Raw genomic sequence first — 25,856 nt, 5'->3', positions numbered from 1 at the left:
AATTGTAATGCTCAATATTTATTAACTTCAAATTGATGCTTTGGGCAGAAGCCATGTCCGTATTTAATTTTGTGCACTGTACAGCAATGTGTTCTGGATCCAGTGCAAGTTAAGTAAGGTGCCGTGTAATGCTTTTCCTTACACACACAATTTTTCTTCTCATCCATTTTCCACAGTCCCCCATCAGAGACCCATTTGGAGAATTCTAGAGAGCCTTGTATTTTGCAAATGCTCCTGTTTAAGTTTGGTTTGAGAACATTGGCAGGTGGAGTAGTATGAACTGTGTTTCCTCTTTTGTAGAATTCTGGCATGGGCTATTTCTATGTGTTGTCCAAATTTGGATGAATCTAAAATTTTAAATATAATATCAAGTACTTGCAGCTGTATGTGGGCTGAAGAAATAATAAACCTTTTGTACGAATTAATTGTTTGTAGAGTATCGGTCCTTTCCCTGCATTTCTGGAATCTGGCTTTCTTTAATATGTAGTGGTCCTTAAGGAAGGGTGTGATTAAACAATCTGCACCAAGACAGAATTGGACTTGTTTCCTGGAGGGCAACATGAGCACTGTTTCCTAACATACTCGCTTTCTTCCAGCCCTATTATACAAATTCATAGGCTTTTGACTTTATTAAAACCCATCCATTGAATAACTATATTCCTCTAAATTGAACAGTGTGATGGTGTGGTAGTTAAATTCAAGCACAGTGGAGTTTCGGATGATGCCACCAAAGGTGTAAAAATTGACAGTTACAAAAACAAGCCATGTTGCATTAAGTAAGTTGCCTCATGTACTCAGGAAGTAAGAAGTGAGGCAAGATTTTCCTTGTATTTAGTGTCAGATTCAGGGTTATAAATTGAATTGGGCTCCATACTGGCCAAATGCCTCTGCCTTTCCTATCTGCCACCAGCTCTGGTCTTCATCATTATCCAGCCGGCAAAGCTGCATACTATAGTGTCTGGTGTCTGGACTGCAACTGTATGTGAATATTGACTTGCAAAAGTATGTATAATACCACAGGAAGTTCTAAAGATTGGAGGCTTATTTTCATCTGAGGATGCCGATTGTCTCATTGAGCCTGCATAAAAGCCACTATGCTCATCTTGCCTCTCCAAATGTTGGAGAAATTCAGATTGAAAACCCACTGAAGTACTTAAATAATGATCTTGAACTTTTTCCAGCGATAGCACCACATAAAAAAAATTCCTGATTGTGTTGTCAAAGTAAGAACTTCTGAAACAGTTTGAGCCTGATTGAGCTTTTCTTTCTTTTTATATTCCTGTAGGCTAACTTCTGTAAGACTTCCACCACAAAGCCGTATCATTATTTTAATCATGATTCTCTGGCCAATGACATTGTTTTGCTAGAAGTGAACGTTGCTGAAATTTCCCGTGGTCCTGGTTGGAATTTAGTACCAGTGCTTTGTTCACTTAGCTCCATCTGTTCCATTCTTGCAGAACTCCATGAAGGTCATGTTTAAATGTTTGTGGAAGAATTGTGGGAAAGTTCTAAGTACGTCATCAGGGATACAGAAACATGTACGCACACTCCACTTGGGGTAGGTTTGAATCACTGGCATTTAAAATGAGAAGCTGTGATATGGCCTCTTTTAAACTGTGACTATATACTTGCATTTTTCTGATAGTAAGATTTCAATTATTATATCTGTATCATGCCTTCTGTACCATTTTCAGTAACCCATTTTATATTTACAAATAAAAACTCTTAACCAGACTCATTTGATGCATTCCTAAAACATGAATTCATTTTAAAATTGATTTTTGCTTGAGCCTAAGTGATTTTTTTATCATTTCTACTTTCAAAGATTATACAGTGAGGCCTCGCAAGGTACTTGTAATAAATAATCCTTGTATAATTGAATCTTGTAACTGGGACTATAACATTTTAAGATATTATGAGGAGTGCGGTTCTTTATATCGTTTGTCTTATAATTAATTTTGAATATGTTGACATTAAGTTTCTGGTCTAGCAATTCAGACATGGAGTTAATGCTGAGAGACATAATTATATACACTCACTGGCCACTTTATTAAGTACAGGAGTATAACTCAGTGTGGTTTTCTGCACACCACTGTTATAACGTGTGGTTATTTGAGTTACTGTCACCTTCCTGTCAGCTTGAACCAGTCTGGCCATTCTCCTCTGAGCTCTCTGATCAACAAGCGTTTTCACCCATGCAACTGTCACTCACAGGATGTTTTTTGTTTCTTACACCATTCTCTGTAAACACTGAAGACTGTTGTGCATGAAAATCCCAAGAGATCAACAGTTTCTGAGATACTCTGTTGGCACCATCTCTCATTCCAAGGTCAAAGTTACTTGAATCATTATTATTTAATTTATTATTTATTATTATATATTTATTATTATATTTATTATTTCAATGGGGAGAAAATTCAAAAATCAGAAGTGCAAAGGGACTTGGGGGTCCTCGTGCAGGATACCATAAAGGTTAACCACCAGGTTGGAATGGCAGTAAGGAAAGCGAATGCTATGTTGGCATTCATTTCAAGAGGAATAGTGTATAAGAGTAAGGAGGTGTTGGTGAGGCTCTGTGGGGCACTGGTGAGTCCTCATTTGGAATACTGTATGCAGTTTTGGGCCCCCTATCTTAGAAAGGATGTACTGATGTTGGAGAGTGTTCAGAGAAGATTTACGAGGATAATTCCTGAAATACAGGGACTAACATATGAGGAGCGTTTGTCGGCTCTTGGACTGTATTCATTAGAATATAGAAGAATGAGAGGGGATCTCATAGAAGCATTTCGAATGTTAAAAGTGTTGGACAGAGTAGATGTGGAAAGGCTGTTTCCCTTGGTGAGTGAGACCAGGACAAGAGGCCACAGTCTTAAAATTAGTGGGTACCCATTTAAAACAGAGATGAGGAGAAATTTTTTTAGCCAGAGGGTCGTGGATTTATGGAATTTGTTGCCACATACAGCTGTGGAGGTCCGATCATTGAGGGTGTTTAAGGAGGAGATTGATAGGTATCTAATTAGTCAGGGTATCAAGGGATATGTGGAAAAAGCCAGAAATTGGAACTAGATGGGAGAATAGTTTAGCTCATGGTGGAGTGGCAGAGCAGACTCGATGGGCCGAATGGCCTACTTCTGCTCCTTTGTCTTGTGATCATATTTCTTCCCCATTCTGAACAATAACTGAATCTCTTGACCATGTCTGCATGCTTTTGTGCATTGAGTTGCTGTCACATGATTAGCTGATCAGCTATTTGCGGGAATGAGCTGGTATATAGGTATACCTAATAAAGTGGCCAGTGAGCATATATAAACTGAGGAACTGAAATTCTCTTGATTAAATAAATATGGAATACATAGCTGGCATCAGTAATGATGACCACAATGTGATTGATATTTTCCTGAAACCGCATCTGGTTCATTGATGTTCTCTTTAAGGAAGGATATCTGCTATCTTTATGTAGTCTGGTCTTCATGTAAATCCAGACGCTTAGCGAGTTGGTTACTGCCTAATTTGTAGTGAAGGTCTTTCAGTTCTGGTAATCTAGAATATTAATCAAAAAGCCTTTTCTTCATAATAATGAAAGAAATATGTAGTGTAGATTTGCTCAAAATACTGTAATTACTTATCCTGAATACAAAATGAGGCCATGGGAGGGGTGTGCTTTTATGCTGTTTTAAAGGGGCTAATATCTGCTGAAATGCTAGCACTTCCAGTTCATTCATCTCTCTCCTGATTCATAAAAACAAACAGGGAAATCAAGCTCATGTTGTGGATTATGTGGAAACTGCTGGTGCAAGATCCTGAAAGATCAAGTACATATAATGTCCTCAGAAACTAATAATTGCATCTACTGTTGCATTGATGTTAAGTATTTCTGTGGTATTTTAAAATAAATTGTCACTGAACTTTAAATGTTGTCCTAGAATGGTAGAATTTGACAAGGAACTTCATTACCTCTGAACCTTTTAATATAGAAGGATTTACATTTCATTTACATATTAAACATCAGTCCTGGTTTGTGCTTGTGTTCAAGACTGAGTCTTGATCAGTTTTGTCTTGTAGCCAATGTTGCCATCATTTACAGTTGGCATGTTTTGATAACTATTTTTGGAGAAATCTTTAATTTTAATCAAGCATCTCATAAGAAAACGGAGGGAATCGAGTTGCCAAAATGAAAACTGAATTTGTGATTAAAGATTTTGAGGAATTATTTAAACATAGCAAGATGTAAAATATGAAAGAGCTATTGGCTGGCTTGGGAGGGAGTAGGAATGGAAAGGTGGAATTCTAGCAAACTAGCCAGAGTGAGAGGAGGAGTTAAGTGGGGTGCAGGTACTTGACTGTGCATCAGCAGATACAATGTGGAAGGGTGAGCAGAATTTAATGTAATTCATGACACAGCAGGCTTTTAAAATTGCATGGACATACAAGATGAAATGTGTGGCTACACTCACAACACGCTGGAGGAACTCAGCAGGTCGGGCAGCATCCGTGGAAAAGATCGGTCGACGTTTCGGGCCGGAACCCTTCGTCAAGACTGAAGAGGGAAGGGGCAGAGGCCCTATAAAGAAGGTGGAGGGAGGGTGGGAAGGAGAAGGCTGGTAGGTTCCAGGTGAAAAACCAGTAAGGGGAAAGATAAAGGAGTGGGGGAAGGGAGGCAGGGAGGTGAGAGGCAGGAAAGGTGAAGAAAGAATAGGGGAAAACACAATGGGTAGCAGAAGGAGGCATGTGTGGCTAGAAGTATCGTGGGGAAAAAAGAAATTTGTTCCTCCAAATCAAATCCTTGATTTCTTGTAGTATTGAGACATTGTCTAGAAAACTGAAACTTGCAAATCTCTGCGGCACGGTAGGTTGGTTTTGTAATCAATAATTAATAACTCATCAATTGAGAATATGCTGTTTTTAGCAAACGTTATGACAATAGATGACAAAGGGTGTTGTAACATTTGTAAGAATGCATATCTTGTTACAGACATAATGGTGACTCTGACCACTGTGATGGTGAAGAAGATTTCTACTACTCTGAGATTGATGTAGATGTTGATTCATTGACGGATGGTTTGAGTAGTCTTACACCAATGTCTCCAACTGCCACAATGCCACCTGTTTTTCCAACTGTGGATTCTGGATCTTCAAATCCAGCTTTGGTGAAGAGTGAAGAAAAGTTAGTGACTCCTTTGAGTCGTTCGGCCCCAACCAACTTGTATCATGTACGCACTGACCATGCTTATCAGGTAAATCATGAAAAATGGTGAATATGTTAAGCTCTCCTGGTCATCCTCGCTGTTGTGTTATTTAGCTCAAAGCTACTGATTCATTGCCTTTAGTTTGGCTTTGGTGGCTCATTTCTAATTTACTAACCCTTATTTCAAAAAAGAATATCTATATTTCTAATGAGCTTTATTTTGCCTTAAACCTGCTTGAGAAAGAATACTTGTCAAATTAGAAGGCATTTGTTCAGGCAGTATCAGTCAAAATCATAATAATTAGTTGTAGACATGTACTCAATATTTGCCGATTCCCACTGCCCATTTAAAACGTATAGTGCAGTAATCATTGGCTGTTAGGCAGCAGAAATGAACAAATCTCCACATGAATCTTCCAGTTTTATCACATATTTCTGTCTGTTCCCAACATTTAATCTTATAATGAGACAAACCAGTTACCTTTAAAAAGAATGTATGGACTCTGTTACTGGTAGTTTCTGACCGAGACCATCTCTTTAAGTCGCTTAGTTTACAGTATCTGTTGCAATTTTTTTTTAAGTTTAAAATTTGCAATCAATCCAACAGGGAAGTTTCTTAGAAATTACAGGTTATAACCAGAGTCTGTCTTTTCGTAGGTTCTTGTTTCACCGATTGATAGAGATGCACTGCTTATTCTCTCTGTGGCATGCTCACATTTAATCATTAATCACAGTCATAATCTCCATTCTTTGCCTAGTTGAGTATATTTTTTCCAAAAATGAATTGCATTTAATTCTGAAAATTGGGTTTGCAGCACCTGGAAATTAGCAGAGACTAATGCATAAACAACTTACTGAATTATAATTCGAGGCCAACAGAATTTTGGATATATCACACTAGACATTAACACAAAACAAAGAAGCAATATTTGCAGAATGCTATTTCCAATTTGGACAAACTGAAAGCATTTTGTGTTCAGAAAGACTACCTTACTGTGCAAAAGCCTTAGCCACATACTGTACTTACAGGTAGGATGGCTAAGACTTTTGCACAGTACTGTATATTGTCTTTACAGTTACCAAATAACATTTAATACTACTGAGCTAATACAAAGCTAAGTACTCTTATTACAGTACATATTAAAAACCTAAGAATTACAGTAAGTATATTCTATATACAAACGAAAATAGAGAGGATGGGAAAGAGGGGTTCCCTTTTTTGCTGGTCAGGGTGGGAAGTAGATTGTATTTTGAAGCAGGTAGAAATGAAAGGATATTGCAGATTTAATCTTGAGAAATAGGAAAAAGGAAAAGTCTGCAGCTGGACTGCAGAGAAAAGTTTGTACATCTTCAGTAAACTTTTGTTTTGCCTTTTTGTCCCTGCGGTCATGCATTTATTTTCTATTTTATAGGCTACAGCACCTGTGAGCATCCCTGTATCATCCAAGTTCGTGCCAGATAGTCCTGGGCTGAGCATATCATTGCAATCTCCACCTATAATTTTTAAAGGGTCACAGGCAAGTAGTGCATGATCTAATTAGCTCATTATTGTTTAGAAGCCCAGTGTAACACATCCTATAATATAAGAAAATTACAATGTAGTAAACTATTGTACAACGTAACTCAAAGTTGCCGTCGGCCCGAAACATCAATTGTACCTCTTCCTAGAGATGCTGCCTGGCCTGCTGCGTTCACCAGCAACTTTGTGTGTTGCTTGTATTTCCAGCATCTGCAGAATTCCTCGTGTTTACGTACAACATAACTCTCGCCTTCAAATGGCATCGCCTTTGCCTCCTTGTGAAAATGTTTTAAAGAGCTCATTTTGAATCAGTCCCATATATAGATGGCATTGGAGGAATAAAAATAAAATATAAATGACCTGCATTTGGTCAATGATGGAGTCACAGGTCATTGGGAGTGAAGCCATGCCCTGGAGTGTATCAGCCATGGTCTTATTCAGTGGCAGAATGGGCTTGTGGAGACACATGGCCTACTCCTGTTGATAATGTTCCTGTGTTTTGAACGTGGATTCGGCACATAAGACTCCATTTAAGGAACTTTATGTACAAGGTTTCATTTTAGGCATACCTCAACTGTTTTGCTGATAACGTGATAACAGGAAACCAGGGAGATTGTAAGCTCCTAAAATTGGGAGTGTTAAGATTTGTCAGTGGTTAAATTCCATAAAAATAAACCGAGCCTGCCCACTTTCTGGTTTGAGGGATGGCCAGCCAGTCCACATGCATGAAGTGGTTCTTTATGTGTCAAATGTAATAAGTCTGCATGTTTTAATTGAATTGAGTTCACATTTAACCACAGATATGCCGATTTTTCAAGACCTTGTGGAATCTGGCAGCTAAAGGCAGGTTAGAAGTGGCAAGTGCCTTTATGGGATATACGCCTGGATGAACAGCGCTTCTTGCAGACCAATTGAGCTTGATCTGTCTTCCCTCCTCAAACAGTTTGCTTTCAGCTTAACTTCCCCACCACCCTATACACCTCATTTACACCTCTGCCTGAGCCCTAACACATGATCTCCCACTTACTTGTCCCACTTGATTGTACCTTTCTCAACCTTAAATAAGGCTTGATGACCCAGCTTCCCCAACTCTCGGTTAGAGAATTTCAAAAAGCCACAGCCTTCATCTCTTAACTTCTGATCCTGAGGCTCTTGTTTACCTAGTCTCATTGGCATCTGCCCAAATCCTGCGGACCTATCAACAAAGCTAGGAACATGAGAGTAGGAACATGTGGCTTGTTCTTTTGGCCACAGTTTCTATATGATCAATGATAATTAATCTCCTCCCTCCCAAGATGTTGATTGTGGCAGCTTCTGTGATGGCATTGTCAAGCGATATTGGTTAAAATTCACACTGCTGGAGACTGACACAGACTGGAAATGATTTGAGTGCAACAGTATTACATACCACTATTAGCCTAAACCTATGTTACTTTGCTGCATACTCTTCAATTTCTCCACCTTACAAAATATTGGCCATAACTCTCAATTAGATTAAAATCCTGCTGTCTTGGACAGGAGGGTAGTATCTATTAATTTTTAAGTGTTTATGCCTCTTGCTGCTGCATTCTGCTTTCTAAATTTTTAGATTTACTTGGCCACTCCTGTGTATTTGCTAGATTTTTGCCAATACTTCGCTGCAGTATTTTACAATGATTTGACTAGAGTACACTGAGGGAATTATCAATGCAAGACAATAATTATGAAAAGGTACATTTACTTAATGCCTTTCATGAAGTTCCTCATGGCCAGTGAATGCTATTTGCAGTCACTACTTATGGAACCAACCAAGCTGACAGTTTTGCCAAGCGAAAGATGCTCGGTGTAAAATCTTGATTTTTCTTTCTTTTTCAATCTTTTTATTAGTTTCATAAAATATAAACATGACATAATAATAGTACAAAGTTATTGGGAATACATTGTTATACTTAACATGAGTAATTATAAAACCAAATAGTACTTAATTGACAAAATTCCCAATCATATAGGGTGCCAATGAATAATACAGAACAAAAAAAAATGAGACAAAAATCATGAAAAAGGAAAAAAAAATAATAACCCCTCTCAAAAAAAACTAATCTAAACAGAATTAATCAACTAAACTAAAAAAAAAAAGACCTGGGCTGTTTTAACATCATAAAAAATGGGAGAAAAGAAAACTTTCGTATCAACGACTCCATTCCTCTCAACCAACACTACAAAGAAGTAAACAACAGGAATTCTGCAAATGCTGGAAATTCAAGCAACATACATCAAAGTTGCTGGTGAACGCAGCAGGCCAGGCAGCATCTATAGGAAGAGGCGCAGTCGACGTTTCAGGCCGAGACCCTTCGTCAGGACGAAGGGTCTCGGCCTGAAACGTCGACTGCGCCTCTTCCTATAGATGCTGCCTGGCCTGCTGCATTCACCAGCAACTTTGATGTATGTTGCTACAACGAAGTAAAATAAGTTTGAAAATGGTGAAATTACACCATATGAAAATGCTGAATAAATGGCCTCCAAGTTTTTTCAAATTTGACGGAAGGGTCATAAACCACACTTCGTTTTTTCCAAATTTAAACACAACATAGTTTGTGAAAACCAGTGAAATATAGTAGGAGGGTTAATCTCTTTCCAATTCAGCAAAATGGATCTTCTAGCCATTAAAGTAAGAAATGCAATCATCCGACGAGCTGCAGAGGTTAAATGATTTGATTCTATCATTGGTAACCCAAAAATAGCAGTAATTGGGTGAGGTTGTAAGTCTATATTCAAAACTCTTGAAATAATATCAAAAATATCTTTCCAATATTTTTTCAACAAAGGACATGACCAAAACATGTGAGTTAAAGAAGCCATCTCGGAATGACATCTATCACATATGGGATTTATATAAGAGTAATAACGAGGTAGTTTATCTTTGGACATATGAGCCCTGTGCACTACTTTGAACTGTATCAACGCAAGGGTTTTCTCTGGGTTCGGTTTTAGGAACTTTGCTTCCTTTCATTTTTTTCTAAACTGTATGAACAAATGAATAATCCAATAGTTAAGCATACTTTACATATATGGTTTCAATTTCAAAAATTTTTTGGTTGAATCAATTTATTTTACCAAGTCCTATTATACCTAATTTCTTTTTTCAACCTTCCACTATGGATCAAGCTTACTTTGATTGGAAAAATCAAAGGTATAGTACAATTTCATGATTTATTTTTGGATAATTGTTTAATGTCCTTTGATCAACTTTCTAATAAATATAATTTACCCAGATCTCACTTTTTTATATACCTACAGGTTAGAAACTTCTTAATTATTGTTTCTCCTAATTTTCCACACTTGTATCCAGTGGATATTTTGGAAAAATTTTAGATTTAAACCTCTCTCAGAAAGGTGTTGTAGCAATTATTTATAATATAATTATGAATTTATGTCCTGATGTATCTAATAAAATTAAAACTGATTGGGAAAGAGAACTTAAGGTTATTATACCAATTGAAAAATGGGAAAAAATCCTTCAATTAGTTAAAATCTTGATTTTTAACATCTTGTACGTAAGGTTAGGCCTTTGAATGTAGTAATTTTTCACTACTTGAATGAAGTGCCTAACCAAGCTGCACAGAACATTCCAGAATGAGACTTGAATTCAGGATGTTGAGATGTAATGGCTTCTGAGTCATGTCCTTCCTTTGAGTAATGATGTAAAAATCCTACCTGCTTCACCTGGGTCCTTTGGAGGAGGAAATTAGATGTCCTTCTCCTTAGCAACCCACTCAGTTTGAGGACAGTTAGAGATGGACGATAAATGCTGGCCTTACCAGCTGTGCCTCAGATCCCAAATAAAATTAACTGATCTGATTAAGATGACGAGTATTTGAGGAACCAAAAAAAATGACTGGTTTCACACTGGAATTTTGATTTTCTCCTCCCTCTCCCAAACTCTGGAAAAGCTCAGCTGCTTGAGCTTTATCCATGATGACAGAGATTTCTCTTGTTTTAAAGAGAGCCACTGCTAAGTTATGTGACAGGCAGCTATCATATCTATAGACTACTTCCACTGTGAGCACCAAATTGATAGTAGGTCCTGCAGGTCCTTGTACTATAATGATCTCTGGCTTGTTAGAGATTGCACTAGCTGTTTATGACAAACAGCCACATGGACATCTCACTGCATGTAGCCATCAGAGGTACTACCACAGGACAGATGGTCTGCCACTCTGTATCCTTCCATGTAATCAGTCCACAATTCAGTAAAGAGGAATTGATGCAGATAAGGTGGTAGTCTTGTCAAGCCCTTCCCCATAGCCAGATACCAGCTCTGCCGTATCTGGAACCTCTGATCTTTGACCACAGACTGCACATCCAAGGAATACTTGCATATTGCTCTCAGCTTTTGCCATGGGGACTTTCAGGGAAAAAAAATAGAAAACCTGTGTATCTGCAGATCATTATCACCAGTGGAATTATACACAACTTCATAATGGATTGCTTTGTGTTATCATGTGATTTCAGGACAAGTTAGCTAGGTGGAATCCTGGTTGGAAGTGCTCTTTGGAATTTCCTTCACATTTCCTTGAAGTTCCAGAATGAATCACTTGTGTTCTGAAAATGACTTTTGTATATGGCGCTACTAAACCATCACTGCCCCTTAAAGTGTACTGTACTTTGTCAGGTCCAGCTGTTAATTATATAAATAAAAATGTATTACATTGTGATTCCTACACTCAGAAGCCTTGTACCTAAAATACCTGATGTCTCGCTTCCACCTCCAAGTCTTTATTGTCAATCACATTCAGTTTTTGTCTTTTTGTTGCTTTTGAGCTGAGACATTTGAGAAATAAAATGGTTGTAACTACTGATTTTGTGGCAGCTTGCAATTCAGTTTTGTCATCCTTTAATACTAGTTAGAACAGGGGGCTGCAGCCTGGGGACCATGGACCTTACTGGTGTTGGTCCATTGCATAAAAAAGGCTGGGAACCCAAGGTTAGAGGAAGAGATGTTACAATAGTTCCTTCACAAACAGTTCTTGACCAGAAGACGTGAAGTTCAGGTTTTGCTTGCAGTTAACATAGAAACATTTAGCACAGACTCTCCCTCTGGTTCAGTTCTTTCTCTTTGCAATGACAAAAATCCTGAGAAAGTGATGCCAATAACCTCTCAGAATTAGCAATGTTTTCCTTTACCTTGTGCTTGTTTGCTCACAACCAATCACAAAGAAAATTCAATTTTCTTTCGTCCATACAACCTGGTAGTAAAAGTGTTCGGAGGGGTGGGGATTGTGGAATTAGAAACATAGAAAACCTACAGCACAATAAGGCCCTTCGGCCCACAATGCTGTGCCGAACATGTACTAACTTTAGAAATTACTTAGGCCCACTATTTTTCTAAGCTCCATGGACCTATCCAACAGTCTCTTAAAAGACATTATTATCCGCCTCCACCACTGTTGCCGGCAGCCCATTCCACGCGCTCACCACTTCTCTGCGTTAAATAAATAGATAAATAAATTTAAATTAAAAAAAAACTTACTTCTGACATCTCCTCTGTACCTACTTCCAAGCACCTTAAAACTGTGCTCTCATGCTAGCCATTTCAGTCCTGGGAATAAGCCTCTGGCTATCCACACGATCAATGCCTATCACCATCTTGTACACCTCTATCAAGCCACCTCTCATCCTCCGCCACTCCAAGGAGAAAAGGCCGAGTTCACTCAACCTATTCTCATAAGGCATGCTCCCCAATCCAGGCAACATCCTTGTAAATATCCTGTGATCCCTTTCTATAGTTTCCACATCCTTCCTGTAGTGAGGTGACCAAAACTAAGCACAGTACTCCAAGTGGGGTCTGACCAGGGTCCTATACAGCTGTAACGTTACCTCTTGGTTTCTAAACTCAATCCCACGATTGATGAAGGCCAATGCACAGTATGCCGCCTTACCCACAGAGTCAACCTGTGCAGCAGCTTTGAGTGTCCTGTGAACCCTCTGGTCCTCCACACTGCCAAGAGTCTTACCATTAGAGCGGTAAGCGTAAAGGAGGGGGGCTTGCGGTTCTGATGAACAACAGATGGTGCAATCCTGGGTATATTACGATCAAGGAACGTGTTTGTAGCCCGGATATTAAACTTTTTGCTGTTGGACTCTGGCCATGTTATTTGCCAGGGGAAATCTTGCATGCAGTCACCTGTCCAGCTCTTGAGCTCTATCCCTCCCCCTCCTGTCTTCTCCTATCATTTTGGATCTCCCCCTCCCCCTCCTACTTTCAAATCCCTTACTCACTCTTCCTTCAGTTAGTCCTGACGAAGGGTCTCGGCCTGAAACGTCGACTGTACCTCTTCCTAGAGATGCTGCCTGGCCTGCTGCGTTACCGGCAACTTTGATGTGTGTTGCAATTGTGGTTGTTGTGTACATCCCACCCTCTGCCAACCTGCCGTCGGCGTGTAACATCATTTACACCGTCATAGCCAGCTTACAAACCCAGCACCCGAGTGCCCTCATTACCATCTCGGGTGACTTCAACCACGTTACCATGGCTAGAACACTGCCCAACTTCACGCAGTATGTGAGCTGTACAACCAGAGGGGAGAGGACTCTGGATTTGATGTACGCTAATGTTAAGGATACATACAGCTCCTCTCCCCTCCCCCCACTGGGAAGGTCAGATCACAACCTGGTGCATCAAAAACCCTGCTACGTGCCTCTGGTGAAGAGTAAACCTACAACCTCGAGGACAGTGAGGAAATGGTCGGAGGAGGCTTATGAGGCGCTCCAGGGTTGTTTTGAGGTGACCAGACTGGCAGGCACTCTGTGAGCCACATGGAGAGAATATTGATGGGCTCACAGAATGCATCACTGATTACATCAACTTCTGTGTGGACGGCAATGTTTCGAAAAGAACTGTCCTTTGTTATTCAAATAACAAGCCATGGGTAACAAAGGACATTAAGGACAGCCTGATTGCTAAAAAGAGGGCGTTTAGAGATGGAAATAGGGAGGAGCTGAAGGCAATACAGAGGGACGTGAAAGCCAGGATCAGGGAGGCTAAAGACAGGTACAAGAGGAAGCTTGAATGGAAACTCCAGCAGAACAACATGAGAGGTCTGGAGGGGGATGAGGACCATCACTGGGTTCCGGCAAACTAGCAACAGAGGAGCTGAAGGCAGTGTGGATAGGGCCAACGAACTTAACCTGTTCTTTTAACAGATTTGACATCCCCCACATGAGTCATCTGTTGTCGACTCCCAACCAACACATATTCCACTCTCCCCTCCTACCCCTCCTCACAGTCCCCCACCCTGCTCTCATGACTACCCCACACGAAACCACCACTGTGGGCTTCACAGCTGAACAGGTGAGAAGACAGCTGAAACGTCTCAACCCAAGCAAGGCTGCAGGACCAGATGGTGTCAGTACCAGGGTGCTCAAAGCCTGTGCCCCTCAGCTATGTGGAGTACTTCGCCATGTATTCAACCTGAGCCTGAGACTCCAGAGGGTTCCTGTACTGTGGAAGACGTCCTGCCTCGACCCTGTGCCGAAGACGCTGTGCTCCAGTGGCCTCAATGACTACAGACCGGTGGCATTGACCTCCCACATCATGAAGACCCTGGAGAGACTTGTTCTGGAGCTGCTCCGGCCTATGGTCAGGCCACACGTAGATCCCCTCCAGTTTGCCTACCAGCCCCGACTAGGAGTTGAGGATGCCATCGTCCACCTGCTGAACTGTGTCTACGCCCACCTGGACAAGCCAGCGAGTACTGAGAGGGTCATGTTTTTTGACTTCTCCAGTGCGTTCAATACCATCCGCCCTGCTGTGCTGGGGGAGAAGCTGACAGTGATGCAGGTGGATGCTTTCCTAGTGTCATGGATTCTTGATTACCTGACTGGCAGACCACAGTACGTGTGCTTGCAACACTGTGTGTCCGACAGAGTGATCAGCAGCACTGGGGCTCCACAGGGGACTGTCTTGCCTCCCTTTCTCTTCACCATTTACACCTCGGACTTCAACTACTGCACAGAGTCTTGTCATCTTCAGAAGTTTTCTGATGACTCTGCCATAGTTGGATGCATCAGCAGGGGAGATGAGGTTGAGTACAGGGCTACGGTAGGAAACTTTGTCACATGGTGTGAGCAGAATTATCTGCAGCTTAATGTGAAAAAGACTAAGGAGCTGGTGGTAGATCTGAGGAGAGCTAAGGAACCAGTGATCCCTGTTTCCATCCACGGGGTCAGTGTGGACATAGTGGAGGATTACAAATACCTGGGGATACGAATTGACAATAAACTGGACTGGTCAAAGAACACTGAGGCTGTCTACAAGAAGGGTCAGAGCTGTCTCTATTTCCTGAGGAGACTGAGATCCTTTAACATCTGCGAGACAATGCTGAGGATGTTCTATGAGTCTGTGGTGGCCAGTGCGATCATGTTTGCTGTTGTGTGCTGGGGCAGCAGGCTGAGGGTAGCAGACACCAACAGAATCAACACTCATTCGTAAGGCCAGTGATGTTGTGGGGATGGAACTGGACTCTCTGACGGTGGTGTCTGAAAAGAGGATGCTGTCCCAAGTCGCATGCCATCTTGGACAATGTCTCCCATCCACTACATAATGTACTGGGTGGGCACAGGAGTACATTCAGCCAGAGACTCGTTCCACTGGGATGCAACACGGAGCGTCATAGGAAGTCATTCCTGCCTGTGGCCATCAAACTTTACAGCTCCTCTCTTGGAGGGTCAGACACCCTGAGCCAATAGGCTGGTCCTGGACTTATTTCCTGGCATAATATAAATATTACTATTTAATTATTTATGGTGCAACTGTAACGAAAACCAATTTCCCCCGGGATCAATAAAGTATGACTATGACTATTAATGCTATATTCTGCCACCATATTTGACCTACCAAAGTGAACCACCTCACACTTACCAAGGTTGAACTCCATCTGCCATTTCTCCAGCCAGTTTTGCATTCTTTTGATGTCCCGTTGTAACCTCTGACAGCTCTCTACACTATCCACAACACCCCGAACCTTTGTTATCAGCAAATTTACTAACCCATCCCTTCACTTCCTCATCCAGGTCATTTATAAAAATCACAAAGAGGAGGGGTCTCAGAACAGTTCCCTGAGGCACACCACTGGTCACCAACCTCCATGCAGAATATGACCTGTCTACAACCAGGCCTTCTGTGAGCAAGCCAATTCTGGATCCACAAAGCAATGTCCCCTTGGATCCCATGCCTTCTTACTTTCTCAATAAGCCTTGCACGGGGTACCTTATCAAATGCCTTGCTGAAATCCATCTACTGCTCTACCTTCATCAATGTGTTTAGTCACATCCTCAAAAAACTTCAATAATGCTCGTACGGCACGACCTTCCTTTGACAAAACTACGCTGACTATTCCTAATCATATTATGCCTCTCCAAACGTTAATAAATCCTGCCTCTCAGGATCTTCTCCATCAACTTACCAACCACTGAAGACTCACTGGTCTGTAATTTCCTGGGCTATCTCTACTCCCTTTCTTGAAAAAGGGAACAACATCTGCAACCCTCCAATCCTCTGGACCCTCTCCCGTCCCCATTGATGATACAATGATCATTGCCAGAGGCTCAGCAATCTCCTCCCTCACCTCCCACAGTAGCCAGGGGTACATCTCATCTGGTCTCGGAGACTTATCCAACTTGATGCTTTCCAAAAGCTCCAGAACATCCCCTTCCTTAATGTCAATATGCTCAAGCTTTTCAATCTGCTGTAAGTCATCCCTGCAATCGCCAAGATCCTTTTCTGTAGTGATCTCCTGCTATCTCCTCCGGTTCCATACACACTTTTCTACTGTCACACTTGATTTGTCCTATTCTCCCACGTCTTATCCTCTTGCTCTTCACATATTTGTAGATCGAATTGACAAAACAAATCAGTACAAATTGTACAGCATCCTATTTTAGATCAGACTTGTTCTAGATTAGAAAATCCAAATTGATATATTGTACAGAAGAAAATTAAACTTAAGTTTCAGTTTGTCCAATGCCCTTATCAGGCTTGGAAGAATTTAATGTAGCACTAACTTCTGAGCAGTGAAGCCGATAATAAGTCTGGAGTATGTTGACTGTTTGAAATAAGCTCAGACATTATTGTTTAAAACCTGAAAAATATGCCCATTGCGAAGGGAAAGTTAACAAGCATAAGATGCATTCCAGGTTAAGTTCTCCTGTGGACTGAGCTACAACATTCCATCAGTCAAATGTCTACTTTTTCAAATAAATAAAATTTAGGAATACGCAGCTTGTTGCTTAGCAAGAGTGGAAATGGATAATATTTCAGATGTTTCTCTTGCTTTAGTTTCTGATTCTCATTTGCAGTGTTATGCTACGGAAATCCAGTATTTCATGTGAATGTCTGATTATCTTTAGGGTCCTTTAACACAAATTCGTCCAGTAAGTATTGTGGAAAAGCGACAGATTTCTCATCCATCCTTAAAGGTACATACTTCTCTTGTATCACCACCGAAACCAGGGACAGGAACAAGGTACTATTTTATGTTGCATATTTTAAACTGGTGTAATGCATTTGATTTTATGCACGATAGTAACCAAAGTACATTGTTAGCATACAAGTTGTACATGTTATCTTCACAAAGCACTTTGCACCATGAACATTAAATAAATATTCCTTTTAGACCTAGCTGCAATAAAGCATGATTGAATCTGTGAAGAGAAAATCATTAGAAGCTATCTGAACTATTACTAAGTTTGGTATTGACATTAATCAAATTGTACAGAGTGCTATAGAGAAGCTATAAAAATGAAAATTCACGTGAATGGTCATTCAACTCATCCAGCCTGTGGTGGACTTTTGAAAGGACTATTTAGTTAGTGCAAGTCTTGTTTGCCTTACCCCACCAAAATAAAATTGTTCATAGTTGAACTCTTATGATTTATAAGCATACTTGCTTCTATATAATGTCAGAGGCAGTTCTTTTAGTTGTTTGAAGATTAATATTCCACAATTTTTTTATAATTCTAATTTTTCAGAGGGGTACTGAAGCCATATTGTTATTTATGTCACAGTGTAAACATTGCTGTGCTTCTTAGTAGTGGCACTATGTGCTTTAAAAATGTACCATTTAACAAGATAGCGAATACGTCAATGTCCTTCTGATGGTAGATTACATTTGTCTGGTTTGCATCTCTGCTCCCACCATCACCTCACTCTCCAGCAAGCACATTTTCTTTATTTAGAAATATGGCAAATTGAACTGTTCAGCAACTTTGGACCTTCAGTCTTTGAGGGAGCAGAGTGTGTTGATTGGACGAGTATACCACATCAAAGTATAACTACGCTGCATTATCAACAAGGTTAAGTCAACCTACACCTTATTAAGTCTTTGACTGAATTTATAAGAGCATAATGTGCCTATTGTTTTGAAGATGGTCGGTGAAAAATGTATTTTTGGGATGAATGAATTCCTAAGATACAGCTTAACAATTGAGAAACATTGTTATTGCAGTTGTTTATTTCACACCATCCTACACTGAGCATTTTGAAATAGACTTGGAATTTCCAATGACTTGTTATGCCCGACAAATTACCATCAGAGTCAGATCCAATTTGGTTTCCTTTAGTGCTACTGGTTATTTAGAAATGCTAAGTATGCTTGAGAGGAAATATGATCCAGCTCTCACTTTTTTTTTGTTTAGTGGGTTGATAAGTGAATATTTTTCAAAATGTCCCCTTGCGAAAACAGTTCTTGGAAATTTTTATACTTGTTCACCCACTAGCCAACCAGAATAGAGAGAACTAGGTAATTTCCCTTTCATCCATCTTACTAACCACATCACTGTTAGCGCAGATTCATTTTATTTATTTAAGTCTCTATATCCTCACTTCTTTTGTTGGTGAAAATGCCACATTATTAGTGGGAAAAGTTAACACCTTTACATTTTTTTTTCCATAATTTTCTAAGTAAATTGATGCTTTTCTACCTTCCTCCAACCTAAATGACAAAGTTTAGAGGAAAGTACCTTCACTCAATCAAGTAGAGCTGGTTCAAAACTTACTGCCCAAGTAGTGATAGAGGCAAAAAATTCTCACCATATTTTAAAATTACTTGGATGAGCACTTGGACCAAGAGCTGAGAGGTTAAAGAAGCCTGAAGTCCACTTTTAGTTATGAAGGGTTGAATGGCCTCTCTACAATAGTTCAAAGTAAATTTATTAGATTTCATACATGTCAACATATGCAACTCTGAGATTCATTTTCTTGCAGGCATACTCTATAAATCCATAATAGAATAATAACCATAATTGATTCAATGAAAGATCGTACCAACCTGGGTGTTTAATCATTGTGCAAAAGACACAAATTGTGCAAATACAAAAAGAAAGAAAGAATAATAAATAAGAAATAAATAGATTATTTGATATTGATAGCTATTTCCATAACTTTTGAATTCATTCACTGATATCTTGTAAATAGTACCTGTATTCACAAATTTGCATGCATTTCCTTTCAGGAAGCCCAGAGGTGAAGGAAAGAAATGCCGAAAAGTTTATGGAATGGAAAACCGGGATATGTGGTGCACTGCCTGCCGCTGGAAGAAGGCCTGTCAGCGGTTTGTTGATTGAATTAATGGCACTTTCTGTATTTTGTACACTCTAAGATCTGACTGCACGCTGTTTCCTGAACAATCAATTATAATAAGGAAAAAGCTAAAATATGTTTAAAGCAGGGAATGCTCGAAGCATGATTCTGTCACGTGAAGCACTTCTAATTATGTGTGAATACAATCAAAAGAAATTTTAACTATTTTAAAAGTACATATTGACTTTCTTTTGTTTTTCTTTGAACTTGCTGTGTTTTTTTGTGGCACTTGAATCAGCTGACAATTTTGCTAGGATGTTTTTCAATACTAAATCTTTGCCACTTTGTTAAAATTCCTAAAGTGGTTTTTTGACTGGCATGTTTGCACTCTGATCTCAGTTCATTTTAGCCCCTCTAATTTTAGGGAAAAAAAAAGAGACACCTTTAATCTTGAAGAATTGGCTCTTCATTCTCTGCAGAACCACGGGTTTCTCATGAGACATTGTTTCAGGAAACACATGCAGATTATTTCAAAAATTATTTTTTGTAGAGCTTTGCTTTTACTGCATTAAAATGTAAATTTTATAGTTTTGATTATTGATGGTATAAAAATCTAAATTTTAATTGTTTTTACTGTGGAAACACATTACTGTCACAAGTTTTTTTTTAAATTTTGCTAAAGAAAAATTTGGCTGGTAATTTGAAAGTTAAAGTAGGGTCAGATCTGGCTGGAAAACTTCAGGATGTGCACCAGGCTGTACGGCACAATGAATAATTTGAGAAACACAGATTGTCAAACGTGCAACATTATAGAGTTGAGGAAGTACAGTATCTAAGGTGTAAATGTCTCTTCACTGTAAAATAAGACTTGTAGCATAGCCTTAGTTAAGTTTTTGAGAAAAGAGAAGAATCTGATGAAAGTGGTTTTATATTTGATCCATTTTCATGAATGTATGACAACCGTCCTTTCACAGTGTTTAGTCTGTTCTTTAGCGCTGGTTGCCATTACAGTTTTCTTTTACTTTAAGCTATTCCGCAAGTGTATCTGCTCACTGCTGCAGTTTTCTTTTGTTTCTTGATTGGTTACCTTTTAATGACTGTGACCAACAGAGAATGCTGCACCTTTTAGTACCAGGATATTAAGCTAAATTCAATCCAGTTTATCACCAGATGCATCTCATCTTCAGGCGTATATTTAACAGTAGGTGAAACCGGCAGCTTAAAAATTAAAATAGATTGAATATACAGGGTTTAAGATTGCTTTCCATCCAGTTAGTCACTGGCCAGTAAGATGATTAATGAAGTTTCTGAACACATTCAAGTAATGGGCAGTTTAATGATGGATACTGCCAAAAAATTGATTAACTTGCATTGCAAAAATGATTGCTTTGTATTTTCAAATCATTAAAATTCTCAAATGAAGTTATGTTTAAGCTGTACTGGCACACTGGCCCTTTTAATAATTCACAGCCCCTATGAACCATTTGTTTCTTTAGTTAGAGAGGAAAACCAAGCATGTCTCAGATTGATCAGTGTTCATTCGTACTAGTTTAGAAATAACATACCAAAGTCAGTCTCTCCACAAACAGTTTGATATGCTGTAATCTCAGGATTTCAATGTTTATAACTGTAAAATGAAAAGCAGAGACTCTAATATTTTTAATTATATACTAGATTTTTTTAATAAAAGGGCTTACCTGTAAAATAGATGTTGCATAAACAGCTCTAAACTGGTCTTTGACCACAACTGGTGACATAAGCAAATGAATGTAAACTGCTAACTTTTGCAGCTTTCATTACATCAGTTTGTTCTTTGCATATTAGGGGAAAAAGGTCAATGGTTAATTTTCCATATGTCATTCTGCAAAGAAAACTGTGACCCACAACAAAGCTTGTTTTATTGCCAAATGTATTGGTATTGCATAATTGTGGCAGTAGACATTCCAAGAGAGAACTTAATTTCTGCTTTGAAGACAATGTGTATTACCAGCAGTTGTACCAGCTTTGGTTTCAGAACTTAATCATTGAACAGGTGAAGAAATCAAAATCCTTTAGGGGGAAAATGCACTTTTTGTATGAAAAAAGTTATGGATGATGTGTATAATGTGCTTTTTTATTATGTCATAGAGGTGCAGCATTTGTTTTCCTTTACTGTGTTTCAGTGGAGATGTAAAATTCTCATGGTTTTACAAAGGAACATAATTACTAAGTTAACCAGAAATGGAAGGACCTCTTATTTCTGTACATACACCTGTAATGCTGTGCCGTGTTTTACATGAACAGCAATGCCTACTGCTGAGGTTTACGTGCCAATGTAATTCTGGGTTTCATATTTTTTTAAAAAATGCAAGAAATAAAGATCCTCAGAACCATTTTTGTCTAAATAGTATTGCATTTTAAGGAAAACAATGTTACCAGCAGATGTTGTCATAATCGACAACTGGGCTTTGCACTGTCATGCTTAACAACATAATTATTACTTTTCAGATGATTTGAAGCAATGTAAAGTTGACTCTCGGTCGCTGAATTTATTGTTGCTCTGACTTCTGACCTTAAAGCAATGTTTTAAGATTCCCCCTAAGATGCAGTGATGCAGCATCCAACCTTAATCTTGTGTGGAAATAAAACTCCATTTATGTCAGCTGAAACAAATTATCAACTCACCTGTTTGTGTAGTACACTTAACTTACTGCAGCTGAAGGTGGAGCTGTGTTTGCATTTGTCAGCACAGTACACTTAGTGCAGCTTGTATCAAAGCCAAGCAGTATAAATGAGGTATTGTTTAGCTGGAATGTTCACTGTAATTACTAATCCCTGACGAGCAGTTAAAAAAAATATAAACACAACCACAAACCTCAATGTTTCTGCCGAAAGCAGATCAGGAACATGGTACTGATCAGAGATTATATTAATGACATTTGATCTCCACATTCTGTGTATTTTACAAGAGCTCAGCAAAAATCCTCAAGTTAAAGTTCAGTTGCAAAATTTTATTTTAATGACTAACCATATGTTTATATGACAGGATATGGTAAAGCAGTAATAGACTGTTCACATTTTATGAGAATAATTGTGTCATTAATGGACACATCAATAGTGATGAAAATACACAATTCTTATGGGTCTTTGCTGGATTTATAAATTCTATCCCCATCTTAAAAATGAATTAACTTGTTAGCAAGATAAGGCAAAGGAAGCATTCATGAGCTGAGAGGTCTCTCTTCAATCTATTTCACTATTTGACTTCTTTCATCATGAAGTGTTTTACAATCAAATAATTTTCTTCTTAATGAGATACAGATCTGAATTGTTTAGCACCTCATTGTGGGATACGGTATTGCATCTTATCCACAATGCCAAGGTAAGGAGTTCATTATTGGATATCAATTCGTCCAGTTTCTCCTTATAACATGAGCCCTTCAGTCCTTTTAACATTCTTGGATCTTTTCTGCACCCTTTCTAGCTGAATGGCATCCTTTCTAGAGCTAGTTGACCAGAACTACAGTATTCCAAGTGTGGTCATGTACAGCTGTAACATGATGTCCTAACTCTGGTGCTCAGTGCCCCGAATGAAGGCAAGCAGCCAAACACCTCTACCACCCTGTCTACCCATGTCCCTACTTTCAGGAACTAGCAGATCTATCAGTGTGCAACAAGCCAAATAACAGGCTGTTTACCTTTCTGATGGTAAGTTTTAACATTGTACATTGTGAGAATCAAGGCTTGGTTTACCTTTGAATAATTCTGCTCCATTAGGTCAGACTTTTTTTTATATAAGATCTGGGACAGCAGTGTGTTGCAGCTGGTGGAGCAGCTGCCTTACCGCTGTCCTGGCCTGTGGTACTGTATGGAACTTGCATGTTCCTGAGACTCTGTGGGTTTCCTCCCATTCCAAAGTGCAGATTGGTGGGCTAATGGGCCACAGTGAATTGCTCTTGATCTGTTGGCTAGTTTTAGAATCTGGGGGAGAGTTGATAGGAATGTGGAGAAAATTAAATGGGGTAAGTGTAATAGATCTTTCTGGTCAGCACAGTGGGGAGCAATGATAAAACACTAATCAGACCAAACTGCCTCTTTGGAAAGAGATTTCAACATTTCTAGCCACTTCCTTCATCAGAATTATGAAATAGAAAACAAGTCTTATCTAAAATTGCTGAGAGTCTGGGGGGACAGGCTACATAGAACAAAGAGAAATTCTGTGATTCAGTGAGGATGAGTTGGTGTAGAGCAGCGTATTAGTTAATCTGGTTGATGGATTAATGAGGGACAAAAATAGGACATGTGAAGCAGGTCAGGTCATGCCAGGAGGGAACACCTGATAAATGATGAAACAGAGCGAGTTACCGGAAGCTATTGAATTAGGTATTAATTCCCAAGGCTGCAACATGCCCAGAAGGTAGATGAGATGCTGTTCCTTAAAATTGCTTTTGACCTCGTTGTTTCAGTGCAGGAGGCTACAGACGAGTCTGAATGGAAAGTAGATGGGGAACTCACCGAAGTAAGCTTGAGAAACTAATCAATTCAGACATTTGTAGCCATCTCAACTCTATTGAATTCAACTGTCAGTTTACGTCCTTGTGTGTTGGCAGGACTTCCCCATTCTGCTGTGAGTCAGTGATAATGGGTTCAGTTTTCCCTCTCTTAGCATGGCCTGATACATTTGACATTCCCTACAAACCTTACACTTTACAGTCTTTACAATTCTTTGTTGTCTCTTTGACTTGAGCATCCCAACCCTTACCCTCTCTGCAACTAAAACACCAACTTGCTTTCTCTCCATTCTCATGAAAGAACTCGACCTAAAATGTTACCGTTTTTCTTTCTAAAGATGGTACCTGATTTGCCTTGAGTTTTTCCCGGGACAGAAGCTGTAGGTCTTCAGTCACTGACTGCTTTCAAGGCTGAGTTATGTAGATTATAAGTTGCTTAAAAAAAAAGCAATTGAGCAAGTGGAAGAGATAAGGATTCTGTTTTTAAGTTTTCAGTTCTAATATTTAATGTATGCATTTGTCACTCTCCAAAACACCAACCTTAAAATATAGATGTAACAGCGTTACTGGATTATCAAAAACAAAATGAATACCTGCTCCAGAAGTAACAATAAGTCCTTGTTGACTAGTGTTAAGATCAATTCACCCTTATATATTAGCCACCCATGCATGTTCCTAGGGCAGAAGACAAATGGAGTTGTTTCCACTTTGATAAGACGGGATCTACAACCTGATGGTTTATTAGGATGTTCCACCATTCCTTCATTGTACCTTAAGTAATTACAAGCAAAATATACTATGATTTTTTACATTGATCCTTCTGTCAAATGGTGCAATGCTGAAAGGAGTTGAACAGCTATTTTATGGAAATAAAAGATGTAGTTTATTGATGGAGGGGGTCTACAGCAGGAGTCCCCAACCTTTTTTGCACAGCAGACCGGTTTAATATTGACAATATTCTTGCGGACCCGTTAACCAGGAGGGGGTTCAAGTTCAACAGTGCGTGACAGGAAATGAGGAAAGGTGCAGCTGACTCATTTTGTTTCATATCGCCAAATCATATTGTTTCCTCACAGCCCGGTGGTTGGGGACCACTGGTCTACAGCACTAACTTGGCTATTTGGATGGGGAAAGTAAAGGGGGGCAAAGTCAGCATAAAGGTTAACTGAAGTTCCTGGATAGAATGCTTGCTCATCAATGTCCTGGAGAGAAATTCAATAAAGAATGATGGCTCATTGATTAATGGGGACCAGAGACAGCATTCATATATAATTGTAGCATGTGAAAGATATGGAACAATTCTGTTTAAAAAGTGTTCCATGGCAGCTTGCTGCCATAACACTTACCTCTGTAAGATTGGAAACCTTGGGGATAGAGAACTGTAAAACATTATCCATGCAGTTTACTTCTGGCTGCTACATCGGCAATTGTATTAATAATCAATCCTCTTCTACCTTTCAATCAGAAGAATAATTTTGTCACTGAAACTTTCTTTACCCTTCCATGTTCCAGCTTATAGCTACTCACCTTGCCTCATGCTCATTTCACTTTAAAAGCAAACCAGGTTCCCATCCTGTATTTGACTCTTTGACGGCTGATGAGCATGTTTTCACTAATGTCCTGGGCTCCCAGAGCACTACACAATTTCTGCTGAGAGTTGGCTGATTAACGATTACCAAATGGATTTATGTTAACCACGTCCAGTGATGAACATTGGGAATTGGAATTCAGTGCTTAGATCTGCTTTGTATTCTTTTGATTTTGTTAACCATTATATGTGCAAATTTACTTCTCATTTCAATCATATATTGTTAGAGTACGCTTTCAGTTTGACTTGCAGCAAATAAAATGCAGTGGTGTATTCATAGATCTGCTGGAAACTGGGAGACCAATGTTGACATCCATTGTACAATGCTGATCTAATGGCAAATTGGCCTTGCTGCTCCACTTAACATGTTAATGACGCACACAAAACCTGCTGTTTAACTTCAGAAACTGCCACCTGTGCCAGCCCATACTTCGTGTTAGTGATCGTATAGGCCAAGTCTTAAGGACACTGCTATCTGTAAAGAGCATGCTTATATCGGGAGTTCCTCTGGAACTTCC

The 25,856-nt window shown here is 39.3% G+C and overlaps 1 protein-coding gene across 1 annotated transcript in view; it reads left to right on the top strand.

The window, feature by feature from the left end:
• Positions 1 to 21,850, top strand: part of LOC134342784 (zinc finger protein 704-like) — a 152,419-nt gene extending 130,569 nt beyond the window's left edge. Inside the window, exons 5-9 of the mRNA XM_063041357.1 lie at positions 1,458 to 1,558; positions 4,973 to 5,234; positions 6,598 to 6,702; positions 17,091 to 17,206; positions 19,193 to 21,850. Coding sequence (XP_062897427.1) covers positions 1,458 to 1,558; positions 4,973 to 5,234; positions 6,598 to 6,702; positions 17,091 to 17,206; positions 19,193 to 19,304 — 696 coding nt within the window. The 3' untranslated portion in view covers positions 19,305 to 21,850. The remainder of the gene's footprint in view (positions 1 to 1,457; positions 1,559 to 4,972; positions 5,235 to 6,597; positions 6,703 to 17,090; positions 17,207 to 19,192) is intronic.
• Positions 21,851 to 25,856: the final 4,006 nt, after the last annotated feature.

Source organism: Mobula hypostoma, chromosome 2, assembly GCF_963921235.1.
Source record: "Mobula hypostoma chromosome 2, sMobHyp1.1, whole genome shotgun sequence".
Lineage (NCBI taxonomy): Eukaryota > Metazoa > Chordata > Chondrichthyes > Myliobatiformes > Myliobatidae > Mobula > Mobula hypostoma.
Note: the sequence above shows the minus strand (reverse complement) of the source record. Positions and strands in the feature narration are given on the sequence as shown.